This window comes from Moschus berezovskii, chromosome 17, assembly GCF_049115385.1.
Source record: "Moschus berezovskii isolate FMDL1 chromosome 17, NW_MosBer_1.0, whole genome shotgun sequence".
NCBI classification, from domain to species: Eukaryota; Metazoa; Chordata; class Mammalia; order Artiodactyla; family Moschidae; genus Moschus; species Moschus berezovskii.
In genome coordinates this window covers 63,423,886-63,447,609 of record NC_142476.1, presented here as the reverse complement: position 1 = coordinate 63,447,609, position 23,724 = coordinate 63,423,886, and the positions used below count along the sequence as shown (strand labels likewise).

General features: G+C 46.8%; 1 protein-coding gene and 1 pseudogene across 2 annotated transcripts; both read right to left on the bottom strand.

Annotated features, from left to right (window-relative positions):
- Window positions 1–3,436: 3,436 nt before the first annotated feature.
- LOC129551635 (left-right determination factor 2-like) lies at window positions 3,437–11,062 on the bottom strand. 2 transcript variants are annotated; one of them, XM_088845524.1, is made up of 5 exons: window positions 7,754–11,062; window positions 7,495–7,590; window positions 6,649–6,895; window positions 6,175–6,417; window positions 3,437–4,625 (listed from the first exon to the last, which is right to left on the bottom strand). In XM_088845524.1, the coding sequence occupies exons 1-5, from the start codon at window positions 8,001–8,003 to the stop codon at window positions 4,262–4,264; spliced, it is 1,200 nt and encodes a 399-aa protein (XP_088701650.1). In that variant the 5' UTR covers window positions 8,004–11,062; the 3' UTR covers window positions 3,437–4,261. The 2 variants fall into 2 exon arrangements, with proteins under 2 accessions (XP_088701650.1, XP_088701651.1); XM_088845525.1 differs by lacking the exon at window positions 7,495–7,590.
- Window positions 11,063–19,336: 8,274 nt separating this feature from the next.
- On the bottom strand, window positions 19,337–20,384 carry LOC129551636 (deleted in azoospermia-like; annotated as a pseudogene).
- Between the last annotated feature and the right edge of the window lie 3,340 nt (window positions 20,385–23,724).

The following is a 23,724-nucleotide window of genomic DNA, read 5'->3' as shown; positions in this document are numbered from 1 at the left end:
ATGACCATTATGTTTGATGCCTGTGAATTTCCTCTGGAGGCAAGTGTTTATAACAAGTTTACAAGTGAAAGTCACTCAGTTGTGTCCAACTCTGCAACTCCGTGGACCATACAGTCCATGGAATTTTCCAGGCTAGAATACTGGAGTAGGTAGCTGTTCCTGTCTCCAGGGGATCGTCCCAACCCAGGGATCGAACCCAGGTCTCCCACATTGCGGACAGATTCTTTTACCAGCTGAGCCACCAGGGAAGCCCTGGGCGCAAGTGTTGAGTAGATGAGATGGGATGGGATGGGATGGGACACAACGCGACAGGACCTCCTCACCACCCAGTCATTTAGGACACACCCTCAGGAATGGTCACAGGCTGATGCTTCTATTCAACCACAGGTACCTGTCTTCTTGGGTGCCTACTCTATCACTTTACTTCATCTGAAGGGACAGAGAAGCCCAGAAAGAAAGCGGGGAGTTCACTAAGAATCCAGGACTACCCACCTCACTTCTCTCCTCTGATCCTCTCATCCACTAGTCAGATGGGTTCAGCTGTTCCTGCCCTTCCTCCCTTCCCATCCCCCACAGTCCTGCCCCCCTGTTCCCCTCTAGCTGTCTCAACAAAGTGGGCCGTGCTTCATTTCTTCAGTCTCAAGGCCTTCCTGGTCTGTCTCTAAATAATAGGTTCATCTGTCCTAATGTTAGGGGAAACACACCGATTGAAACCGCCCACCCTGGCAAGGCACCATAGTAACTATTTGCATGAGTTGTTTTACGACAGGAAGTCCTGGTAAGGAACACAGAACTAATAAGCCACCACCAACCGGAAGAGTTCAGGAAAGATCAAAAGGAGACACCACATGTCCAAGCACCTCCCAGAATCCTCTCTGGCATCCATCTTGGCTGAACAAGGTGTGCACTGCCAGGAAGGACTCTGAGTGAGAATGATCGGCTAAAGACAACCTGGAAACTAATCCCATCACCATAAAACCCGAGACTGTGAGCCATGTGGCAGAGCTGTTCTCCTGGGTTCCCTTACCCTACTGCTCACCACCGGGGTGCCCTTTTCCAATAAAATCTCTTACTTTATCAGCACATGTGTCTCCTTGGACAATTCATCTCCGAGTGTTAGACTAGAGCCCAGTTTCGGGCCCTGGAAGGGGTCCCCCTTCCTGCAACACTAAGAAGGGAGATGATCCAGAAAATGAATCCTTGATTTGCTCCCAGCAAGTCAAATGGCAGGTGCTCTTGATTCCTAATCCTCCCTGATTTGGGAACTTCCAGGGAGGCACATTTTGCATACATTTTCGCTTCTTCTTATACCAATAATCCATGGTTATTGTAGAAAAATTAGAAATTAGATCAAATGGAAAAATGAAAATTGAACATTGCCTTTAATCCCATCATCTAAGGAGAACCAGTGAGGCTCTTTTGGAATGTGACTCTACACCTTTATTTCCCCTATGCGTTAAGGCACATCTTAACCTTAATTTTTAAAACAGGTACGAACTCATGCTGTATGTAAACAGGTCAGGTTGTGTATGAACAGGAGGTGCAAAAACCAAAATAATTCTGTTTTAGGATTGTGGGATTATGTGTGGTTTTCAATTCATTCAAAATTATCTTTTAATGTTGTTACTTCATCTTTTCAGTGGGAAAAAAGTTGTAATTACAGGTCACTTCTAATGGGATTTGGCTTAATGTCTGTATTAGATTTTTTTGCTGCCATAACGATTTATCACAAATTTAGCGGCCTAAAGCAAAACAAATTTGTTATCTCACATCCTGTGGGTCAGAGATCTGAGTGGACCAAGCTGGTTTCTGTGCTCCAGGTCCCACAGGCCAAATCAAGGTTTCAACTGATCTGGGTTCTTATCTGGAAGCTCTGGGGGGAGAATCAGCATCGAGTCTCGTTCAGGTTGTTGGAAGAATTTGGTTCCATGTAGCTGTAGGACCCAAGGAAAAGGTCCCTTTTCCTTGCTGACTGTCAGCTGGGAGTCATTTTCACCTTCTGAAAGTTACTCGCATTCCCTGGCTCATGGTCCTTTTCATCCGCAAACCCACAATGGAAGATCGAGTCCTTCTGAAGCTTTGAATCTCTTGACCTCCCCTTTTGTCTCCAGCTGGAGAGTTCTCTGCTTTCATGTGATTAGATGGGGTATACCTGAAAAATCCAAGATAATCTCCCTATTTTAAGATTTGTAACCTTAATTACATTTGCCATGTCCCTGTGCCATGTAACAGGACATAGTCACAGGTTCTAAGGATTGGGAGGCATGGACATATTTGGAGAGAAGATTCTGTCTGCCATACTGTTGCCCTGTGCTGATGAGCACATCCTAACATGTTGAAATGGAACCAATCTCCTCGATTTTTTTTTAGCTCATGTGGGATGATGTGAACAGGCCCATCCTTGCCACTGATTGCATGTGACTGTCTGAGAGTCCACAGTCCTTCTAGAGTTGCAAATACATCACTGAGTAGCTGGGAGAATTCTTTGGATGGTTTTGATATGCTTCCTGTAGAGACAGCGACTGTATGACCTGGTACTCACAACAGGCCAAGTGGCAGTTCTTCATTTTGTTGTCTTATGAAGGTAATATAGCCATTTACAAGTCAGAGACAAATCTTCTCTCCCTACCTCCAACAGTAGGCCTGCCATATCCTCAAATCTTGGCTGTTTTTTCCCTCTGCTATTCATATGCTTTTAATTAGCTTTGTACATCAACATAGAAAAGCCATGAACTTCAGTAAGTCAGACATAAGGAAACCCCACTGAGCAGAAAAAGTAAACATGGTAGAATTTCTAGATGTGGCATGTTAATTAATTCCTGTTTCATCAGCAGAGCATGCTTACTGGGGCATGTTGAATCTCTACTGCATAGATTTGCATTGCCTCAGCTTTGATTTCTTCATCCAAAAAATGGGAATAATAATACCTACCCTAAGAAATAGTTGCAAGAATTAAGTGACATAAAGTATAGGATGTTGCATAGCATGACTGCCAGGTTCAGAGTGAATGCTCAGTAAATGTCCACTTGCCTGCCCTGTCTCCAGAACCATCCCCTAGGAGTTGGGGGTCCTTGGTCACCCCTTTTCTTCAGATAATTATGTTGCTCTCATTCCCCATTATTGCTCCCTCTCTCCTACGTGAAGAACACTAGAAAATAAATACAAGGACTTCCCTGGTGGTCCAGTGGTTAAGAAGCTGCCTTCCAATGCAGGGGATGCAGGTTTGTTCCCTGGTTGGAGAACTAAGATCCCACATGCCTTGGGGCAACTAGGCCCTTGCACGGCCACTACTGAGCTGTGCACTCTGGAGCCCACGTGCCACAATGAAAGATCCTTCATGCTGCAACTAAGATGATGCAGTCAAATAAATAAAAATTTTTTAAAATAAATACAAAGACACAAAGTGAAACATCACTTCTATTTTATTTCAGGCAGATTATCTATATGCAATTGTTTTCTTTTTGCTAAGTTTTAGAAAACCATGTAAATACTTGTGAGTTCTGGTGATAAGTTCTCTAAAACAGTGGAGGAAATAACCTAAATATTTTAGCACAGGCAATGCTCCATCTCCAGAGGAGCAGAGGAGTGGGTGAGGGTAGGGCTCCCAGGATGATGAAGTCCTAGAGCCGAATCCCAAATCCTCCTTTTTAAAAGGAAATGGTGGCCCAAAGGTCACAGTTTATGGCCCTATTAAATCCAGAAACCAGGTGTCCCCATTCCCTGTCCACTGCCCCTAAGCTAAAGCCCTCCATTCTCCCTTCTAGCACTCTCTCAGGGGCAATGGGGACCCACGTATATTTACAAAAGCCCAGAATAGGTCAAGATTTTGGTGATTTTAAATTTTCTCCCTGTCTAGGGGAAACAGAGAAATTTTTTGTTTTGTTTTGTTTTAATTCATCATGTGGTAGAGTAAGTCAGTCAATTTTCCCATACTCATTATAGGGTGTCCCATACTCAGTTGAGAATTTACTAGAGAACAGAAACTCGGAGCTGACAGTCTGTCCATGCTCAGCTGTATCCTTTAACAAGTTGGCTGAAATTTCCTTCTACAGATCTGCCACCCGGGTTGCATTAGTTCCTCATGTAAGTGCTCAGAGTGGGTGATGGACAGGAGGGCAAGAAACGGAAGGACACACAAGAAAGTTACAAGAGGTGCACTCAGTTGAGGCAGGGCTAACTTGCTAAGTAGAAAATTAATACCTATGTTAAGACCTGCTTTGTGCACGTGCCTGGTGAGAGGCCTTCATGCTACACTCCACACCTACGGCTCCAGCTTCCTTGGCACAAGCGCCCCATCTGAAGCACAGCTGCATGTCTGCACCCTCATGTTGGGCAGGCTGACCACCTGGGGCTGGAGTCGGTCTTCCTCCTGGATGCTGACAATCATGGGCAGCGAGGTCGTCTCCGAGGCGATGCACTGTCGAGGCCCCAGAAATGGCCACTTGACGGTCAGGGACTCTGGGGGCTGCTGGCAGGTGCCCACACACTCATAGGCCAGGAAGCCCGGGGGCTCCAGGACCCAGTTCTCAGCCCACTTCATCCCCTGCAGGTCAATGTACATTTCCATGCGGCAGCAGCGGGTGCCCTTGGTCACTGGTGCCTTAGGATCACAGTTTCCCTGAGCTCTGTGGGGGGCAAACAGAGGCAGAGTCAGAGGTCAGCTGGGAGAGCAGGTGTCAGGGGGCCCAGGGCAGGGCCTAGTAGGGCATCTGAAGGGAGAATTATGATCCACCTCTCACTACAAAAGAACTGGAGGACTTCTCTGGTGTTTCAGTGGTTAAGAATCCCCCTGCCAATGCGGGGGACATAGATTTGATCCCTGGTCTGGGAAGATTTCACATGCCTGGGAGCAGCTAAACCCATGTGCCAAAACTACAGAATGTGGAGTGCCTAGAGCCTGTGCTCTGTAATGAGAGAAGCCACCACAACAAGAAGCCTGCACATTACAGCTAGAGAGTAGCCACCACTCACTGCAACTAGAGAAAGCCCACACAGCAAGGAAGACCCAGTGCAGCCAAAAATTAAACTTTAAAAACTGAATATTTGTGATAAGTGGTGAATGAATAAACATATCTGAAACATAAGTCATAAATCGGTTACTGTTTCTTAATGGTCTCCTATTTATGCCAGGCACTGAACTAGGTACTTTCAGCATCATCCCTATTACACCTGAGGACACAGAGACCAAAGATGTTAACTGACATGCTAGAGGCTCTGCAGCCAGTAGAAAGCAGAGTTAAATGAACCTAGGCTGTGTGATTGCAAAGGCCTGTTATTAACCACTCTACTGCCCAGCAAGGTCCACTCCAAAGCCTCATCTACTCCAAATAACTAATTTGTCCCATGAGGAAAGAATTCAGGAAAGCTTTTCAACCTTGTGCTGTGCTTAGTCACTCAGTCCTGTCTGACTCTTTGTGACCCCACAGACTGTAGCCTGCCAGGATCCTCTGTTCATGGGGATTCACCAGGCAAGGATACTGGAGTGGGTCGCCATGCCCTCCTCCAGAGGATTCTCCCAACCCAGGCACTGAACCCAGGGATCGAACCCAGGTCTCCTGCATTGCGGTAGATTCTTTACCACCAGGGAAGCCCTTGCTGCTGCTGCTGCTGTTGCTAAGTCGCTTCAGTCGTGTCTGACTCTGTGCGACCCCACAGACGGCAGCCCATCAGGCTCCCCCGTCTCTGGGATTCTCCAGGCAAGAACACTGGGTTGCCATTTCCTTCTCCAATGCATGCAAGTGAAAAGTGAAAGTGAAGTCGCTCAGTCGTGTCCGACTCTTCAGGACTCCATGGACTACAGCCTACCAGGTTCCTCTCTCCATGAGATTTTCCAGGCAAGAGTACTGGAGTGGGGTGACATTGCCTTCTCCCAGGGAAGCCCTTAGTAACCACTAATGGCTTTTAATCTTTCAAAGAATTAATTAGAGAAAAGGGTAGAGTGAAATAGATGATTACAATAATGAATATGCATCAATGACAACATAAAACCCATTGAAAATATCTGAAGGTATTTTCAACAAAATGTTTAAATAATGAAAATGTCTGCCATTAGAAACTCTGGCATAGGGGGAGGAATCAGTTGCGTCCTGGGGCTGTCTGCCTCTGCTCCCCAGCTGGTCCCGCCCACCGGAGGGCTGGACCACCCAGTCTGCCGCAGCCTGCCCCCGGGCCTACCCGTAGTCCCTGAGGTCCAGCGTGTGCAGCTCCAGCTGCGGCTCCCCCTGCCGGCCGCCCGACGGCCCCTGCGGGGCGAAGCGGACCAGCCTGTGCGCGCTGGAGGCCAGCGGGCCCAGGTGCTCCCGCTGCACCAGCACCTGCAGGAGCAGCGGCTGCCGGGGGCCGCGCAGCTGCTGCCAGAAGTTCACCGCCTCGGTCACGTCCAGGGCCTTCCAGCCGCTCTCGTGGATGGACACCAGCCTGCGACACCGCACGGCGGGAGACACAGGCCCGCGCTCAGGGGTGGGGACGGGGACTGCCCGGGGAGGCCCTGGGGGGCACCTCTCCCGCCCGCTCGCGGGTGTCCCCTCCGGGAACGAGCCGCCTTTCCTCCCGCCCCGGGCCCAGCCCCCTTCGCTCCCCGCAGCCCCCTTCCCTCGCCGCAGCCCCCTTCCCTCGCCGCAGCCCCACACCGCGGCCGCCCCTCCGCACCTGGAGTCGATGAGGGCGGTGCGGTTGGAGCCGTCGTCGCGGACGTGCAGCCACTGGACGGTGACCCGGGCGCGGTCGCTGCGCGGGAAGAGGCGCTCGTGTCTGCGCAGCGCGGCCCTGGGGACCGGCTCCTGGAAGAGGCGCAGCACGGCCTGCACCAGCTCGCTGCGGGGCGGCAGCCGCTGTTCCACGTCGAACACCAGCAAATGCGAGGACGCCTCGGACGCCAGGAACCTGCCGACCACCTCTGGGGACAGGAGTGGGATCAGGGGAGCCCCTCTGGGGCACCAGGAGAACTCTGAGGATGCAGGGCCCCTGAGGTGGTGGCCAGGCTGGGAGAGACCAGCCCCTGTTCTGTCCCCCTGGGCCAAGCCCAGTTACCTGAAAATCCCTCGTCTGTAACAACCCTGGCCCACAGGGAGGGTTGGCAGGGCTGCCTCAGCTGAGATGCTGAAGACCAGATTCCTCACCTGGGGGCACCTGGCCTTGGGTGTAGCTCTGGGCACTGAAGAAGTGAGTCCAGGCCCAGGGAGGGAAGAGGCTGAGTAGGACTCAGGATGCCAGCTTCCCTGACAGCTGAGTAGCTCCCAGTCACACTTGAGTGTTGTTAGTACACCTTTTCCTCCACAATAATATTTCCCTCCACTTTAATATTCACATTGCTGCGAGATGGGGCAAATAGTCACACCAATGTTCCAGAGGGGCAAACAGAAAAGAAAACTGTGATTGTAAAGCCATTTGCTCAAGGTCAGGCTACTAGTATCAGAGTGAAAAGGGAACCTGAGAAGCCCTGACTCTACCGCAGCTCCTGGAGGCTTCCCGGGTCAGGGTTCTTGCCACACCCACCCTCTCCCGTTGGCTCTGCTTTCTCTTCTCCATCCTCATCTTCTCCGACGCCTTGTCTTTGGCAGCCGGTCCAGCCCGGCCCAGCTCCTCCTAGCCCTGAGGGGCGGGGTCCTCAGTGCAGACAGAGACCAAGGGCCCAGGCCCGCCGTCCTCACAGGCCATGGTCCCCCCTCACCGCCCTGTGGACCCTGCAACCCAGACAGCCACCCCACCCCTCCCCACCACGAGGACCAGGCTGCAGCAGGAGGGCGGGCCTCACCTCGGAAGTTCTGGCTGAGCCTCTTCCCCCGGGAGCGCGCCCCATGGCCACGCTGCAGCAGGGCCACGTACTGGGCCCTCACGTGGGTGGGGATGACCAGCCCCTCCACGGCGGCCTTGTCCACGATGGGGACCTCGCTGAGGTGCAGCTGCTGCAGCAGGCTGTCCAGGATCCGCTCCTCAGTCAGGGCCGCCCCGGGGCCGGCCAGGGACAGCGCCCAGAGGGCCCAGCAGAGCCACAGGGGCCGCATGGCGCTGCTTGGGAGAAGCAGGGACAGAGTGGACGTTTCCCCGGAGGAGGCTGCAGGAGGGTCCCGGCAGCGGGGTGAGCTGAGAGCCAGGTTGGGCCAGCTTTATAGCAGCCCTGGGCTGGGCCAGGGTGGTGGGAGGGGAGAGAGGCCGGGAGGAAGGGAGGTCACACCCCTCAGACCTCCTGGGAGCTCAGCATCCAGACAGGTCCCTGAGCCTGAGGAGGGGGCTGTCTAGAAGGGCACAAAGAGCTGTATGGATGCCACACAGACCTGGGGCCTCTGACCGCAGCTCTCTGGCAGCTCGATAATAATTTCAGTGCCTGTTGAATTTCCCTGATCCTACCCTAGTCCTTAGTCAATGGAAAAGTGAGCCTACCCTGTGACAATGAGAGTCCCATCAGCCAGCTATTTAAATCTCATTCCTGAAGGCCAGTCTGGGTCTAGGCTTGCTCACTGACAGGAAGGAAGGAGGGAACGTGTTCTGCATTCCTGCCTCTTTTACGCCAGGCCCCGTTCAAGGCACTTTCACAGAAGCCCCTTGCGTCGTCGTCCTCCATTCTTCAGTGCCTGCAAGCCCCCTCCCACTCCTACCACAGTCCCTCAGGGCACTCTGTCCTCCCCCGTGCAGAAGGAAGGTAGATGCCATGAGGACAGGACAGCGGGCAGCTCAGCTCTGCTGGTTCCAAAAGAAGCAATTTCTCCAAGCGTCCCTGCAAGCACAGCTTGGTTCTGGGGAGCCCTCTGAGCAGTGACCCTGCCTTGGGTACTTGGCATCAGCACTCAGTTTGAGCCCAGGTCACGCCTGGATTCAGAACACAGGAGAGGAACCTGGAAAGCAGAGGTCAGAGCTGCCCAGTGTCACATCCTGTCCAAAGTCACGGGTGTGAGCATGTGGGGAGAGAAGCCCCAGTGCCGCCTCAAACACACAGTTAAGACTGGCAGGGCTTAATCGTGGGCCTGCTGCTCGCTGGCTGTTTGACCTGCTAACAAGCTCCCTAACTTCTCAGTGCCTCGGTTTCTCCTCCGAAGAAGGTGATAACAGGTCTACTTCCTAAGGCTAGTGTGAAAGTGTTAGCCACTCAGTCGTCCAACTCTTTACGACCTCATGGACTGTAATCCACCAGGCTTCTCCTTGGAGAAGTCTGTCTCCAAGCAAGAATACTGTAGTGGGTTCCATTCCCTTCTCCAAAGGATCTTCCCGACCCAGGGATCGAACCTGGGTCTCTTGCATTGCAGGCAGAATCTCCAGGGAAGCCCAAGGCTAGTATGAAGATTAAATGAATTACACACCTAAGACATTCAGGGCAGGCCTGGCATGGTGAGCACCCTAGCGGCTTTGCTCTTGTTCTCACTGGTCTGCTGTTAAGGTCTCAGTGTGCGCCTTTCTAAAAATGAAGATGACAAGGAGAGGAGTCATTTCCTGCGCATCACTCTGTGCCAGGCACTGTTCTGGGCTCTGAACATGTATTCACAACAGCCCTAGGAGGCAGGTGCCAGCATCCACCAGTCTTCCAGATATGAAGCCAGAACACGTGCATAAAGGAACCTGCCTGCGCTCGCTCAGCAGGTGGAGGGCGAGGAGGTCAATGCAGGCCTCTGTCCCCAAGGTCCCTCCTGGCACGAGGCATTTGAGGATGTGCAGGAGGACGCCCTTCTTGAAACATGACAGCCTCACCTCCTCGTGTTCTGTCACGTGGTGGATGAGCCATGACGGTGGAAGAGGATGAAGACTGTGGTTGGGGCCAAGGGGCCCAGTGGCAGGGAGCACCCCTCAGCTCCTTCCCAGCACAGGCACTCTGGCCTCCTCTGTGGGTAACTGTGTTACTGGTGGGTCTCTTGTCTCATCCCCCTGCCACTGTGCTACTCACACGTCCCAGGCAGAGGAAGAGAAAAACTTCTGGTGCTTCAGGGAGGAATTTCTTCCGGAAGAGAGCACAGATTGCCACCATATGCATGTACATGTATCCAAACATATGTATGTATTTGCACATGTGCATAAGGTGGGGGGTGGACTTAGAATTTGAAGAAAGGGAGGAATAATAATAATGCTGATAATCATATTGGCTAATACTGCTTATGAGCTGCACACTGTTCTGAGTGCTTTGCATGCATTAACTCTATCCTCACAACTTGCCATTATTGTTCCCATTTTACAGATGAAGAAACTGAGGCATAAAACTGTCACCTGACATGTCCAAGGTCATACAGCTAGTAAGTGCCAGAGCTCGTGTTATTTGAAGGGAGGAAACAGAGATTCTGTCAAATACACAGGACAAGATAAGAGGAAATACAGAAATTCCAAGACTGAACTGGGAAGGGGAGAGAAGGCAGATGGGGGAGAGTGGGAAGCCTCTCAGGGGGCAACATAGTCATGACCTCTGCTGATTCTCTGCTCCCCTTTCCTCCTCTTGCACCTCTGTGTCCTCAGAATTTGAGTAATCCTCAGGGCAGAATTCACATCCCATCTCGGAGTTCATACATCATATTGTTCCGACACCCCCTGAAATATAAGACGCCACCTCTGGGTCCAGCCTGAGGGGGCCCTCCTGCTCTCCCTGTGACAAGTGTAGCCTTCTTCAAAAGAAGAGCTGTTGCCTTTCTTTACAAGTGATTAGCAGGGAAAGGACTTACTTGGTGCAAACATTTGGGCCTTAAGTCAGGCCAAAAGGTGAAGAAGTGTCACATTTACGGGAGACTCAGGACCTGTGGCCCTCAGTCCCCAGAAGTTGTTTTGGGCAGGCATTCTGTAAATATGCAGTAGTCCACCCTCGCCACTGGGTGAGAGGAAGCGCTGGGGCTTATCACTGGTGCCAAGGATATAACACCCAGGCTGCCCTCACAGGCCGAGGGCCCCTCTCCAGGCCTCCAGCATCTGGACGTCCGGGAACTCCGTGGGGCTGGAAGCTCACAATGAGGCCTTGCCAGCCCCCATGCTATTTCAGCAGGACCTGCTGTCTCAGGGCAGAGGTTGGCCAAGCCCTGGGCTGCAGGGCCCTGACCAACATGTGCCCACACGAGGCTCTCTTCTGCCAAGGAGATGCTTCAGAGCTGAGGGCCTCTGGGAGTCGCCCAGGGTGGGGGTAGGGAGTCAGAAGCCGCTTCTCTACCTGGGTAACTGACCAGTTAAATTGAAACTTCATTTTCCAGAGAAAAAAGTAAACTGAAAGGACCTTCCTCTGTTGGGTTCTCAGCCTTTCCCGGGTGTCTCACTGGTGCTCCTAGACTGGCCTCCCATCTCAGAGCTGACTCTAGAGCCAAGTCTTTGATGGGAATTGGAACTGACCAGGACCAGTGCTGCCTGCATGGATGGGCTTCTGGGGTCTGTTGCTCAGGGAGCTCCTAGGGGCTACTGGTGCCTGGATAGGAGTCCACAATTCAAAAAATCGAGAATCCTTTCCAACCATAGAGACCTCCCTCAAGGGCAGAGAGCCCGCAAGCATGTGTCACCCTCAGAGGATTTGTCCAGCAAGGTACCCCCATCCCCAGCCTGTCCAGAGCTGCTTTGTAGAATCAGAGGACTTAATGCTGAAATGGACTGCCGGGTCCATTCTCCTGCCCTTGGTTTTTAGAGCTAAGAAAATCGAAGCTCAGAGAAGTGACAGCATCTCCAAGCTCACATAGTTAATGATCAATGCCTGCATGAAGTCAGGTCTTCTGATTTCCAGCCTGATTTCCAAACCTTCAAACTATGTCCAGTGCACAGTCCTGCCAGACCTCCTGAAGCCTGCAGAGCGCATCCATCAGCCTCAGGCGAACTGGGGACTCAGTGAACTCAGGGGCGGGGCAGGGGTGGCAGGGGAGGAAGTGGGGGCAGACAGACAGAGGGCAAGTCCCCCAGACTCCTGAGGCTTCCTGGACACAGGCTGCTGGTGCTGAATGTGGATTCCAGGCGGACTAAAGAGTTCTGCTGAGGAAATAAAATAATTGGGCAATTAGCTAGTGGTGAATGTGGATTGGGAGACTTTTTTCAAGGGACCCATCAGTTGCCTGGAGGAAGAGCAGCTGCCCTTTGTCATGCAGAGTTGGGAACCAGGCCTTCCCTCTGACTGTGGATCTGGGTTGGGGGGAGAGTCTGGTCAGCCGTCTGTAGGGTCAGGTTGGGTTTGGAAAGTGGAAAAATTGCAAAATAGCCTCTTCTGATTTTGTGGGAGGGGAGACTACTTACAAAGCTGTCTAAATCAGACCTCTGTCCCCCAAGGCAAGGTGGAAGGAGTCTACACCGTTTATGAATCAGTAGTGTTAAGAGTCTGAAAAGTTTTTGAAGACTTTTTGTTTTTCCCCCAGAGATACTGTAGTGAATGTTCTAAGTGCAATCGTGTGAATGCTGTACAAGCATGCAATTACTTCACGCTCCCGTCTGTTTTGTTGGCATGCACAGGCATTAGGACTGGGGACACTTACATAGTCTCCTCACACTCAGGTGGCCTTTAGATCAGGGGCCCAAACCCCCAGGCCATGGGGTACCTCTTCGAGGCCTGTTGGGAATCAAGGGAGGAGGTGAGCAGCAGGTTAGTGAGTCGAGTTTCATCTGTATTTACAGCTGTTCCCCACTGCTCTCCCATCGCCCCCAGATGGGACCATCTAGTTGCAGGAAAACAAGCTCATGGCTCCCACTGATTCTGCATTATGGTGATTTGTATAATCATTTCATGATATATCACAGTGTAGTAATAATGGAAATGAAATGCACCATAAATGTAATGCAGTTGAATCATCCCAAAATCATTCCCCTCACAGCCAACCCCCTGTCCCCCAGTCTGTGGGAAAATCATCTTCTATGAAACCGGTCCCTGGTGTCAAAAAGTTTGGGGACCGCTGGTCTAGGGTAACCCAGCCTGGCAACCTGGCCCTGCCTTCCCCAGACCAGGGTCCATGGCCCCTGCAGCGGCTTTCTCTGGCCTGGCGGGGTTGGGTGGCAGTCTTGTGAAGATATCTCATCCTACCATTAAGGAGAACTATAACCCAGCCTGTTCCAGATGATTCCTCAGCTTCCTGATTCCCTGTGATGATGGAGAAGGAAGTGACCAGAAAGAAAAATGGAAGACCTCATTTTTTCCCCGAGGTCTTTTCTGGGCTTGCCCTGAAAATTTGAGAGTAAGAGAAGGCAAAGAGAAAGGATTTTTCTCTCCTTCAGGCAAAAAACCCTTTTTGTGTCTTTCTTTACAGCTTCTGAATATTTTCATATTCAAGAACCATGACACAGGAAGCGGTAGCCCAAGGTACTAATGCTGAACCATGACTCTCTGCCCAGGTGACCCCTAACTTGTCACTCCCATGGCCACACGGAGCCCAGACAGAGGTCCCTCTCCTCTGAGGTTCAGGTTGTTTTCCCAGCCCTGTGTCCTGCCCCTCACAGCCACCCTCCACTCAGCATTCTGGCCTCTCAGAGAACACCCCCTGGAGGGTCATCTGGTGACATTCTTCATGTGTTTTTTATCTTTGAAATGGTCTCCTCTGCAAACCTCAGCATACATTTCACTTCCTTTACGAACACCCTTCCTAATGTTCTGACCACCCCCATCTCTCCTTGCCCAGCTCACACTGTATTCTCTGGATGCACTTGGTCCCTTGTGAAAACAGGGGGATGACAGTCCCTGTGGCATTCTGGAAAGAGACGGGGTACAGCTCTCCTGACAGAGCAACAGCTCAGCAAGGGATGGACACTCCCAAAGGTCCACCTTGTAATCACACTTGACACGTGCCCAGAAGATAATTTGTACTTGAACTGCACTTGCTAAAAGAGAGAGAGGCAGCAGGTGGAGGACAGGGGAAAGAGAAGATTGAATGGATGAAACTAGATACATGAAACCTTGGTCCAGATTAAGGGCACTACTGATTTTAGTTCAGTTTAGTCGCTCAGTCGTGTCCGACTCTGCGACCCCATGGACTGCAGCATGCCAGGCTTCCCTGTCCATCACCAACTCCCAGAGCTTGCTTAAACTCAGGTCCATCGAGTTGGTGATGCCATCCAACCATCTCATCCCCTGTTTTCCCCTTCTCCTCCTGCCTTCAATCTTTCCCAGTATCAGGGTCTTTTGCGGTGAGTGAGTTCTTTGCATCAGGTGGCCAAATTATTGGAGCTTCAGCATCAGTCTTTCCAATGGATATTCAGGACCGACTTCCTTCAGGATTGACTGGTTGGATCTCCTTGCAGTTCGAGGGACTCTCAAGAGTCTTCTCCAACACCACAGTTCAAAAGCATCAATTCTTTGGCACTCAGCTTTCTTTTTAGTCCAACTCTCACATTCATACATGACTACTGGAAAACCATAGCTTTGACAAGATGGACTTTTGTTGGCAAAGCAATGTCTCTACTTTTTAACATGCTGTCTAGGTTGGTCATAGCTTTTTTGCAAGGAGTAAGCATCTTTTAATTCCATGGCTGCAGTCACCATCTGCAGTGATTTTGGAGCCCCTCAAAATAAAGTCTGTCCCTGTTTCCATTGTTTCCCCATCTATTTGCCATGAAGTGATGGGACCAGATGCCATGATCTTCGTTTTGTGAATGTTGAGTTTTAAACCAGCTTTTCACTCTCCTCTTTCACTTTCATCAAAAAGCTCTTTAGTTCTTCTTCACTTTCTGCCATAAGGGTGGTGTCATCTGCATATCTGAGGTTTTTGATATTTCTCCTGGCAATCTTGATTCAGGCTTATGCTTCATCCAGCCCTGAATTTCTCATGATGTACTCTGCATAGACGTTAAATAAGCATGGTGACAGTATACAGCCTTGATGGTACTCCTTTTCCTATTTGGAACCAGTCTGTTGTTCCATGTCCTGTTCTAACTGTTGCTTCGTGACCTGCATACAGATTTCTCAAGTGGCAGGTAAGGTGGTCTGGTATTCCCATCTCTTTCAGAATTTTCCACAGTTTGTTGTGATCTTCACAGTCAAAGGCTTTGGTATAGTCAGTGAAGCAGAAGTAGATGTTTTTCTGGAACTCTCTTACTTTTTCTATGATCCAACAGATATTGGCAATTTGATCTCCGGTTCCTCTGCCTTTTCTAAATCCAGCTTGAACATCAGAAAGTTCTTGATTCACACACTGTTGAAGCCTAGCTTGGAGAATTTTGAGCATTTCTTTGCTAGTGTGTGAGATGAGTGTAACTGTGCGGTAGTTTGAACATTCTTTGGCATTGTCTTTCTTTGGGACTGGAATGAAAACACCTTTTCCAGTCCTGTGGCCACTGCTGAGTTTTCCAAATTTGCTGGCATATTAAGTGCAGCACTTTCACAGCATCATCTTTTAGGATTTGAAATAGCTCAGCTGGAATTCCATCACCTCCACTAGCTTTGTTCATACTTCCTAAGGCCCACTTGATGTTGGACTCCAAGATGTCTGGCTCTGAGTGTGTGATCACACCGTTGTGGTTATCTGGAACATGAAGATCTTTTTTGTATAGGATCTTTTTTGTATAGTTCTTCTGTGTACTTTTGACACCTATTCCTAATATCTTCTGCTTCTGTTAGGTCCATACATTTCTGTCCTTTATTGTGCCCATTTTTGCATGAAATGTTTCCTTGGTATCACTAATTTTCTTGAAGAGATCTCTGATCTTTCCCATTCTATTGTTTTCCTCTATTTCTTTGCATTGATCACTGAGGAATGCTTTCTTATATCTCCTTGCTATTCTTTGGAACTCTACATTCAGATGGATATACCTTTCCTTTTCTCCTTTGCCTTTCACCTTCTCTTCTTTTCTCAGCTATTTGTAAGGCCTCCTCAGACAACCATTTTGCCTTTTTGCATTTCTTTTTCTTGGGGATGGTCTTGATCACTGCCTCCTGTACAATGTCATGAACCTCTGTCCATAGTTCTTCAGGCACTCTATCAGATCTAATCCCTTGAATCTACTTGTCACTTCCACTGTATAATCATAAGGGATTTAATTTAGGTCATACCTGAATGGTCTAGCAGTTTTCCCCACTTTCTCCAATTTAGGTCTGAATTTTGCAATAAACTAATAACCAACATATCCAACCTTTTTTGGCTATGCTGGGTCTTAGTTGCAGCATTCAGGATCTTTGTTGTGACATACAGGTTCTAATTCCCTGACCAGGGATCAGCCCCGGGCTCCCTGCATTGGGAACATGGAGTCTTAACCACTGAACTACAAGGAAAGTCCTCAACACATAAAACTTTAAAGTTGACAAACTTGGCAGATGGACAGACAATGAGAAGCATCTCTTATGTTAACACCTAACCTCTGCTCAAAACAATGCTCAAAACAATGCTGAATCCTGTATGAGCTTCTGGAACATCTGGACCTGCACAAGCCCAGGTGTGTGGTATCCTCAATGTGGGAATGTGTTTTCCTGTTTTCACCTGACAGCATGTCCTTGGCCGCCTCCCTGCCCTTGGAAACACAGCCGTGAGTCATCAGTGTTCGGTCCTGGTTTTCCTGAGCTCACGTGATTCCCTAGGCCTTTTCTTTATTTTTTTTTTTCGGTGTACCAAAATTTGCTTTTATAAGCTACTTGGCCAGATTAAGAAACTGAACAATATTTATACTTTTGAATTTTAAGAATCTGAATCTTTTCACATGCTATCCCCCAAAGCTCTACCATTTTTTTAAAATAATATGACATGAAAAGTGGGTCAAAACATTTTTGAAAAAATAGTTTATTTCTATTTATTCATTCACGCTAAGACAGTATCAGCATAGGTAATAGGAACACACTTTTAAGTTTAAAATTAATTTTCCGTTTTGAAAAGTTCAGGATTTTGTCTCGTCTTTCTACCTTACTCTTTTAAATATGTCAGTTCAACAAAATAACAGACACATGAAAAGTTTATTCCCTTACTTTTCTCAAAATAACAAATGAAAAGTGTATTCCTTTACTTTTCTTAAGGTCATATTGGGATAATTAAAATTGATTCTTTAGAATTTTGGTATCATTTATAGTAACCTGGAGATTTAACCACAGAATAATATAGATAAGAAGGTTATAGCACACACACAGAGAAAAGAACAGAGAATTTTATTAATAAAATGAACAAATCTCAGGGCATTTTCGACTTCTGAGCCACAAGAAACCCTCCTGGGTATCCTTAAGCTGAAAGACTCCTCGCTCCAGAGTAGAGTGGAGATCATTAGAAACTGTAAGTCAATGGGCACTGATGATGTGGCCCATGGAAGCTATACTGTGGTTATTTGGTCACTAAGTCGTGCCCAGTTCTTTTTGCGACCCCTGTGGACTATAGCCTGCCAGGCTCCTTTGTCCATGGGATTTCTCAGGCAAGAATACTGGAATAGTTTGCCATTTCCTTCTCCAGGGGATCTTCCCAACCCAGGGATCGAACCCGTGTCTCCTGCCTTGGCAGGTGGATTCTTTACCAGTGTGCCACCTGGGAAGCCTTGGAAGCTTCATTAGGATAGGCAGTTTCTGTGTTTTAGTGAAGGGGCTGGTGAATGAAACAAAAGCCAGGAAACCCCTTTAAACTCATGTCCATGGCCGGTCGAATGATGCTGATACAAGCGTTTCCCTTAGAAAGACTATTACCCCATTGTTACCTTTCCAAGGCTTAGCCCTCAGCCCTCTTACACTGCTACCTCTCTTCTTTCCATCACCTGTTCTAGGAACAAACGCCCTGAACGCATGGTGGTACAGACTGGAAAAGCCAGACCATGGGTACAGCAAAGGGACTCTGGATCTCTAGCTGTTTGTCACGATTTGCAATGTCTAACGAGGAATCTAGTAAAACAGATACTTAAATCTGTTTCAAGAATTAATCTTAAACTTAAGTTTAAAATGGATTGTTAATGCTGATTTTAGTGTATTTTGAGGATATTACTAAACAACTTTTGTGGTTTAGAACCTCCAAAACTACCTTTGACTCTCCTGGACATATTTTACTTTTAAAAAGGAAATACAATAGACAAAAAAACACAAAAATAAAAATCTATCTGTTCTATAACAAATAACTAACATTTTAATGTTTTTTGTAAAATGCAATTTCTTTCAGATACTCTTAACTTTTAAGTGACATAAAAAAGTTTCAGCCTCTTTAATATCTCCTTTAATACTTTAATATTTGGCATAATTTAAAATACAGCCATAGAGGTTAACATTTCAAGGAAAAAAAAAGTAAATGGAAAAAAAGGGGAATAGTAACTCACTGAGAAGCTTATGATTTAGTTTGTTTTGGATCCTTTAAAAAAATTAGGCCTGGAGTTTTAGTTATCCTAATTACCAGTCCAATTGGATATCTCAATGTGTGGATTCTAGATAAAAGATAAAATATTTTGTGGGCTTCCCAGGGGGTGCTAGTGGTAAAGAGTCTGCCTGCTAATGCAGGAGATGCAAGAGACAGGGGTTCGATCGCTGGGTCAGGAAGATCCCCTGGAGTAGGAAATGGCAACCTGCTCCAGTATTCTTGCCTGGAAAATTCCATGGACAAAGGAGCCTGGCAAGTTCATGGGGTTGAAAAGAGTCAGATACTCAAAGAGTCTCCTGAGGGACTGAGCACACGTGCACATAATAAATGTAAAACCCACTGACTGGATTGTTTGTTTAGAATCTGTTTACTAGGTTTGGATAACTTCAATAAAGCCAACTTTATACTGAGGTTCACTGATTGAAAATGCCGTTTTAAAAGCTCTGCTTTTGCGGCAAATTTCTAGACAAATCATAAAAACATAATATTATAGATATTGTACTGTTCATAGGTACTTGTTGGGGAAGTGAGGTGCTTGTGTTTAAACTATCAAAAGTCTGATCTTTCAAAAACATGTCCATGAATGCACTTCCGCTTACCACATCACTCTGCTTGACCCCCCCAAACTGTATGTAATGATTTCATATTGTTAGGTTAATCATGTTCCCATTATGGCTTGCAATTGTAACTATCTTTTATTTTTTGTCTGGTTACTGATTTTGAAAACTGATAAACATCTTTTTCTATTGAGAAAATGTTAAAAAAAATTCTGACCTTTCAAAATAGGTTTTCTAATGCAATAGTTTTTTTAAAAAAATCAGCATTTGCTTTCAAATGCATAAAATGTCAATTAAAAAGTCCTTACAGATAAATGAGAAGTTATAAATAAAAAGTTATAGATAAATATAGATAAATAAAAAGTTATTCCTTTCAGTCTCAATTATTTTTTCACTTTTAACTATACTCAACACAGAATCATTTTCCAAGTAAATGTCTAATGAAAAACAATTTCAATGTAAAATAAAACTAAGTAATCCAATATGACTTGCATAGAAAACTCTGAGTGCAATTTATCAAAATTCAGAATTAAATTTCTATAATAGTGGAAAAACTTTTAGTCTCTTATTATTCAAAACGTGCAACTTCCTATGAGATTAGAAAGTTAGCAAAGAGGATCAAACAGACTTAAGCACTGCCTGACTTCTAAAGCAATGAACTCTTTTATCCTTGCAGTAGTCATCTTGATTAACAAGGGAGTTTTTCAGTTTGTTCTCTGGATTAAATAGTCAAGATACCACTGTCCATATGCTTCAGTTCACAGATTTCTTTTGTGGGCCATTTCCAGAGGATGATGTAGCTTCATGAACTGAGCATTCACTTGGCAAAACTTCAGCTCCTGGATCAACTTGATCAGAGTAGCAGTTAATAGCTGTATAAGCCAGAGAGATAACATAACTCTGTTGGTCCTCAGCAGGTCACAGTGGTAGCATCTGATAATTATAAACTGGCAGCTGATAGCCAGTGATATTCTGAACCAGTGAAGTTGGATATGGAGGGTAAGCCTGAACATACCGAGTTATAGGATTCATCGTGGTTAGAGGCTGCCCGTAAGTTTCAGTGTTTGAGTCACTCCAGACACTCTGTGGTAGAGGAGGAAGATTAAAAACCAAAGGATGAGGCTGTACATGATAAGCACGTAAATTTTGTTTCCTGAGTGAGGAGCTCAATTTCAGCTTTTTATCAGGGAAATTTGTCTATGATTCTACTATCTTCTGCCCATTCACATCATTGCAAAATGCAACAATCCATAGCCTTTGGACACATCAGTTCGATCTGTGATTATCTTCACTTCTTTTACTGAAACATACTTAGTAAAGCAAAAGTGTTCATTGCTCAGCCACATCCGACTCTTTGTGACTCCATGAACTGTAGCCTGCGAGGCTCTTCTGTTCATGGGATTCTCCAGGCAAGAATACTGGAGTGGGTTGCCATTTCCTTCTCCAGGAGATCTTCCCAACCCAGGGATGGAAACTGAATACCTAGTAAAGAAGCCTCTGATTTCGGTTTCGTCCATCCTAACATCAACTTCACCAGCAAAAAAGGAGTGTTTGGCATGACTTTACCCTCTGGTAAAGCATAGCCTTGGTGGGTCATAGCTGATGAAGACTGGTGCTGGCCTCTGGAGATGGTTGAGTGTGGAGTCTCAGGATTTGCAGCAGACATGATGGCGACAACAGTGTTCCCACAGAGGGGCTGGAGGAGGAGCAGAAGCTGGCTGGCTTCATGCACCTCACTCGCCACTGCTGTTAGGCCTGCTCATGCTCCCTACCCGGCTTGAATGGGCAGAGGAAGCAGAGAAGAGCGGCAAGGCCAAGGGGCACAGGCGAGCTCCCTTGACTTTTTCTTTAGGATCAACTTGTTCTAGATGGAAAATTCTGGAAGGTCTGTATCAGAGCATATTTTTCTAGGCTGTCAGTACTGAATTCATTCTTGTGGAGTCAGAGTTCTACCCAATCCAGGGGAGAAGTGTTAATGGAGGGCAGTGGTACTGATATTTGTTATCATTAATTGATATGTGGTATCAGAATCATTATTATGGTATTGCTCTCATTACCCTGTTCTTTACCCGGTTCTTTACCTCTCACACCTGATAAAGCAGAGAGGAAGGATTTGCCCCTCTGACAGGTAATTGGAAAGGTGGCCTGAGTAAACAAAATACATAACAACGAGCATAGAGTCATTTGGGAAATCCCTAGGATTAGCACCGTCCTGTTGGGCCAGATCCTTTTCCCACATACTTCAGCATTTTGTCAGTAGCTCAGCACTGCATCTATCATGGAAAGGAAACGAGCTTTTGCCATCCACTCTGGCGTGTTTCACCCACTTCCTGCATGTTCATTAGGGGATGTGACAATCCAGCCACCAGGCAGCCCCCACACCTCCTGTAAACACTTTTTGCTTCCTCTTCTATGCAGCTCTAAGCTGTCCTTAGAGCATTTGGCCTGCTGCTTGCTCTTGGAGCTCTGAGGGGTTCCTGGTGGGAGCTGATGAGTTTTCTGAAGAGCCTTTTGTGTATGTGTGTTTGTGTGTGTGTGTGTGTGTTCAAAGATGTATCTGGGGTGCTACATCAAATAGCAAAGAAAGACTTAGACTAAAAAGAAATAGCCTCACACTGCGTCCTTCCCCCGTCCTCAAACAAAACTTCGGACATTTTACCTCCCAAACCATAAGCAGTATGCTTGACTCCTTAACTTTGCTGTATCTGCTGACTCTTTGCTGCAAATCACAAGGATTTAGCTCCTTTCTTCCTCACTCTGGATTCCATCCTCCTCTCAGAGTTTTAATAAATGTGTTGGTCATTTTAGTTCTTCTCAACACTTTTGCGAATTTCAACAATGTACGAAAACCTCCATTTCTCACTCCTTGAGCTTCAGACAGTGTTTTAATATTGCTTCACATAAAATAAGACTATGCAGCGGCCGTGTCTCCCACCTCCTCACCCACTCTGGCCTCCTAACCCTGTACCAGTTACACCCTGGCGTTTTTAATATCAAGGTTGGTAACCATAATATTCTATTTAGTCCTTTGTTTAAAAGTTGATTTTAAATGCTGAAAACCAATGTGACAATTATGCTACCATTATTATGGAAATATTCTTTATTGTAGGGCCAATAAATAGAGCTGAGTCCAAAATAAACCCTGCAGCACTCATACTAAGCAAAGTAAGTCAGAAAAAGACAAATACCATACGCTATCACCTATATGCAGAATCTAAAATATGACACAAATGAGTTTATCCACGAAACAGAAACAAACTCACAGATGGAGAACAGACTTGTAGTTGCCAGGGGAAACGGGGGCACGAGAGGACTGGATTGGGAGTTTGGGACTAGCAGATGCAAACTATGCTATATTATATTTAAACAAGGTCCTATTTTATAGCACAGAGAACTGTATTCAACATCTTGTAATAAACCATAATGGAAAAGAATATGAGAAAAAATATATATATGTTATACATTGTTGTTCAGCTGTGTCCGGCTCTTTGCCATCCCATGGACTGCAGATGAAGCCCATGGGGATTCTCCAGGCAAGAATACTGGAGTGGGTTGCCATGCCCTCCTCCAGGGAATCTTCCCAACCCAGGGATTGAACCCAGGTCTCCCACACTGCAGGCAGATTCTGTACCATCTGAGCCACCAGGGAAGCCCTTATATACATTGATAGATAGGTCCTTGTTTAACTATCTTATATATAGTGGTGCACACAACAACTATGCTGCTGCTGCTGCTAAGTCACTTCAGTCGTGTCTGACTCTGTGTGATCCCATAGACGGCAGCCCAACAGGCTTTCCCGTCCCTGGGATTCTCCAGGCAAGAACACTGGAGTGGGTTGCCATTTCCTTCTCCAATGTGTGAAAGTGAAAAGTGAAAGTAAAGTCGCTCAGTCGTGTCCAACCCTTAGCAATTCCACGGACTGCAGCCCACCAGGCTCCTCCATCCATGAGATTTTCTAGGCCAGAGTACTGGAGTGGTTTGCCATTGCCTTCTCCGACACAACAACTATACTTCAATAAAAAAAAAATAATAATAAAAGAATGCCTTCTTTACTCTAAGATCTGTGGGCCCTTCTTATCTGTTCTGATTCTCATCTCTCTTCCTCTTCTTTTTTCTTTTAATAACATTTCATCCTCTTTGTCCACCCTCTCTCCAAGGTCTCTGTTTTCTATATCTAGACCTGGTTGAACCTCTACATTGCGTATTTCATTTGTTTATGTGTACTGATATTTATTGTTTGTGCCCATGGCTTCACATTCTGAAACATTCATGACTTTACAGCCTAGCCCTTCTGTTGCTGTTTGTTATTTTAGATAAAAAGTTTATTTTAGGACAGCAAAGGAAACTGTAAACAAAACTAAAAGCAACCTACATACAGGGGGAGGGATAAATTAGGAGTATGGAATTAATAGATATGCACCACTATATATAAAATAATTAAACAAGGACCTATCTACTGTACAGCATAGGGAAATATATTCAATACTTTATCATAACCTATAATGAAAAAGAACTGGAAAAAAATAAATATATATATCTGAATCACTTTTCTTTACAGCTGAAACTAATACAACATTGCAAATCAATATAATACAATACTAATACAATATTGCAAATACTTCCATTAAAAAATCATTCTGAGAATTCTAATTGTAATTTTTGAGCATTTAATGTTCCCAAATAATGCTCATTTGCTCTAGAGTCAATCCTTCAAAGAGACTCACCTATTTCTTTGGAGAAAATAGGGCTGTGAGTCTTCACTATCAAAACCTCTTCTTTGGCAAAGACCTGAGACCATGTCTCCCCATTGTGAATGTAGGTCAGCTTGCTCCTTGTACGAGGATGTGTGCATTTCAGCCTCATCTGCAGTGGGCGGCTGATCTGGACTCTGTGAATGAAAGAGATATCCCTGGACGTCACCCAGATCCCTTGGCCAAGGGCATCTTCTAGGCTCCCCCAGAGGCACTGACCACAGAACCGTGCAGCCTCTCCTCTCTTTTCTCAGG

Coding starts and splice junctions, on each gene's coding strand:
- LOC129551635 (XM_088845524.1), bottom strand. CDS start 8,003: ATGCGGCCCCTGTGGCTCTGCTGGGCCCTCTGGGCGCTGTCCCTGGCC. Junction 6,896..7,494: donor AGCAGAGCCAACGGGAGAGG/GTGGGTGTGGCA, acceptor TCCTGTCCCCAG/AGGTGGTCGGCAGGTTCCTG. Junction 4,626..6,174: donor CTGGACCTCAGGGACTACGG/GTAGGCCCGGGG, acceptor TGCCCCCCACAG/AGCTCAGGGAAACTGTGATC.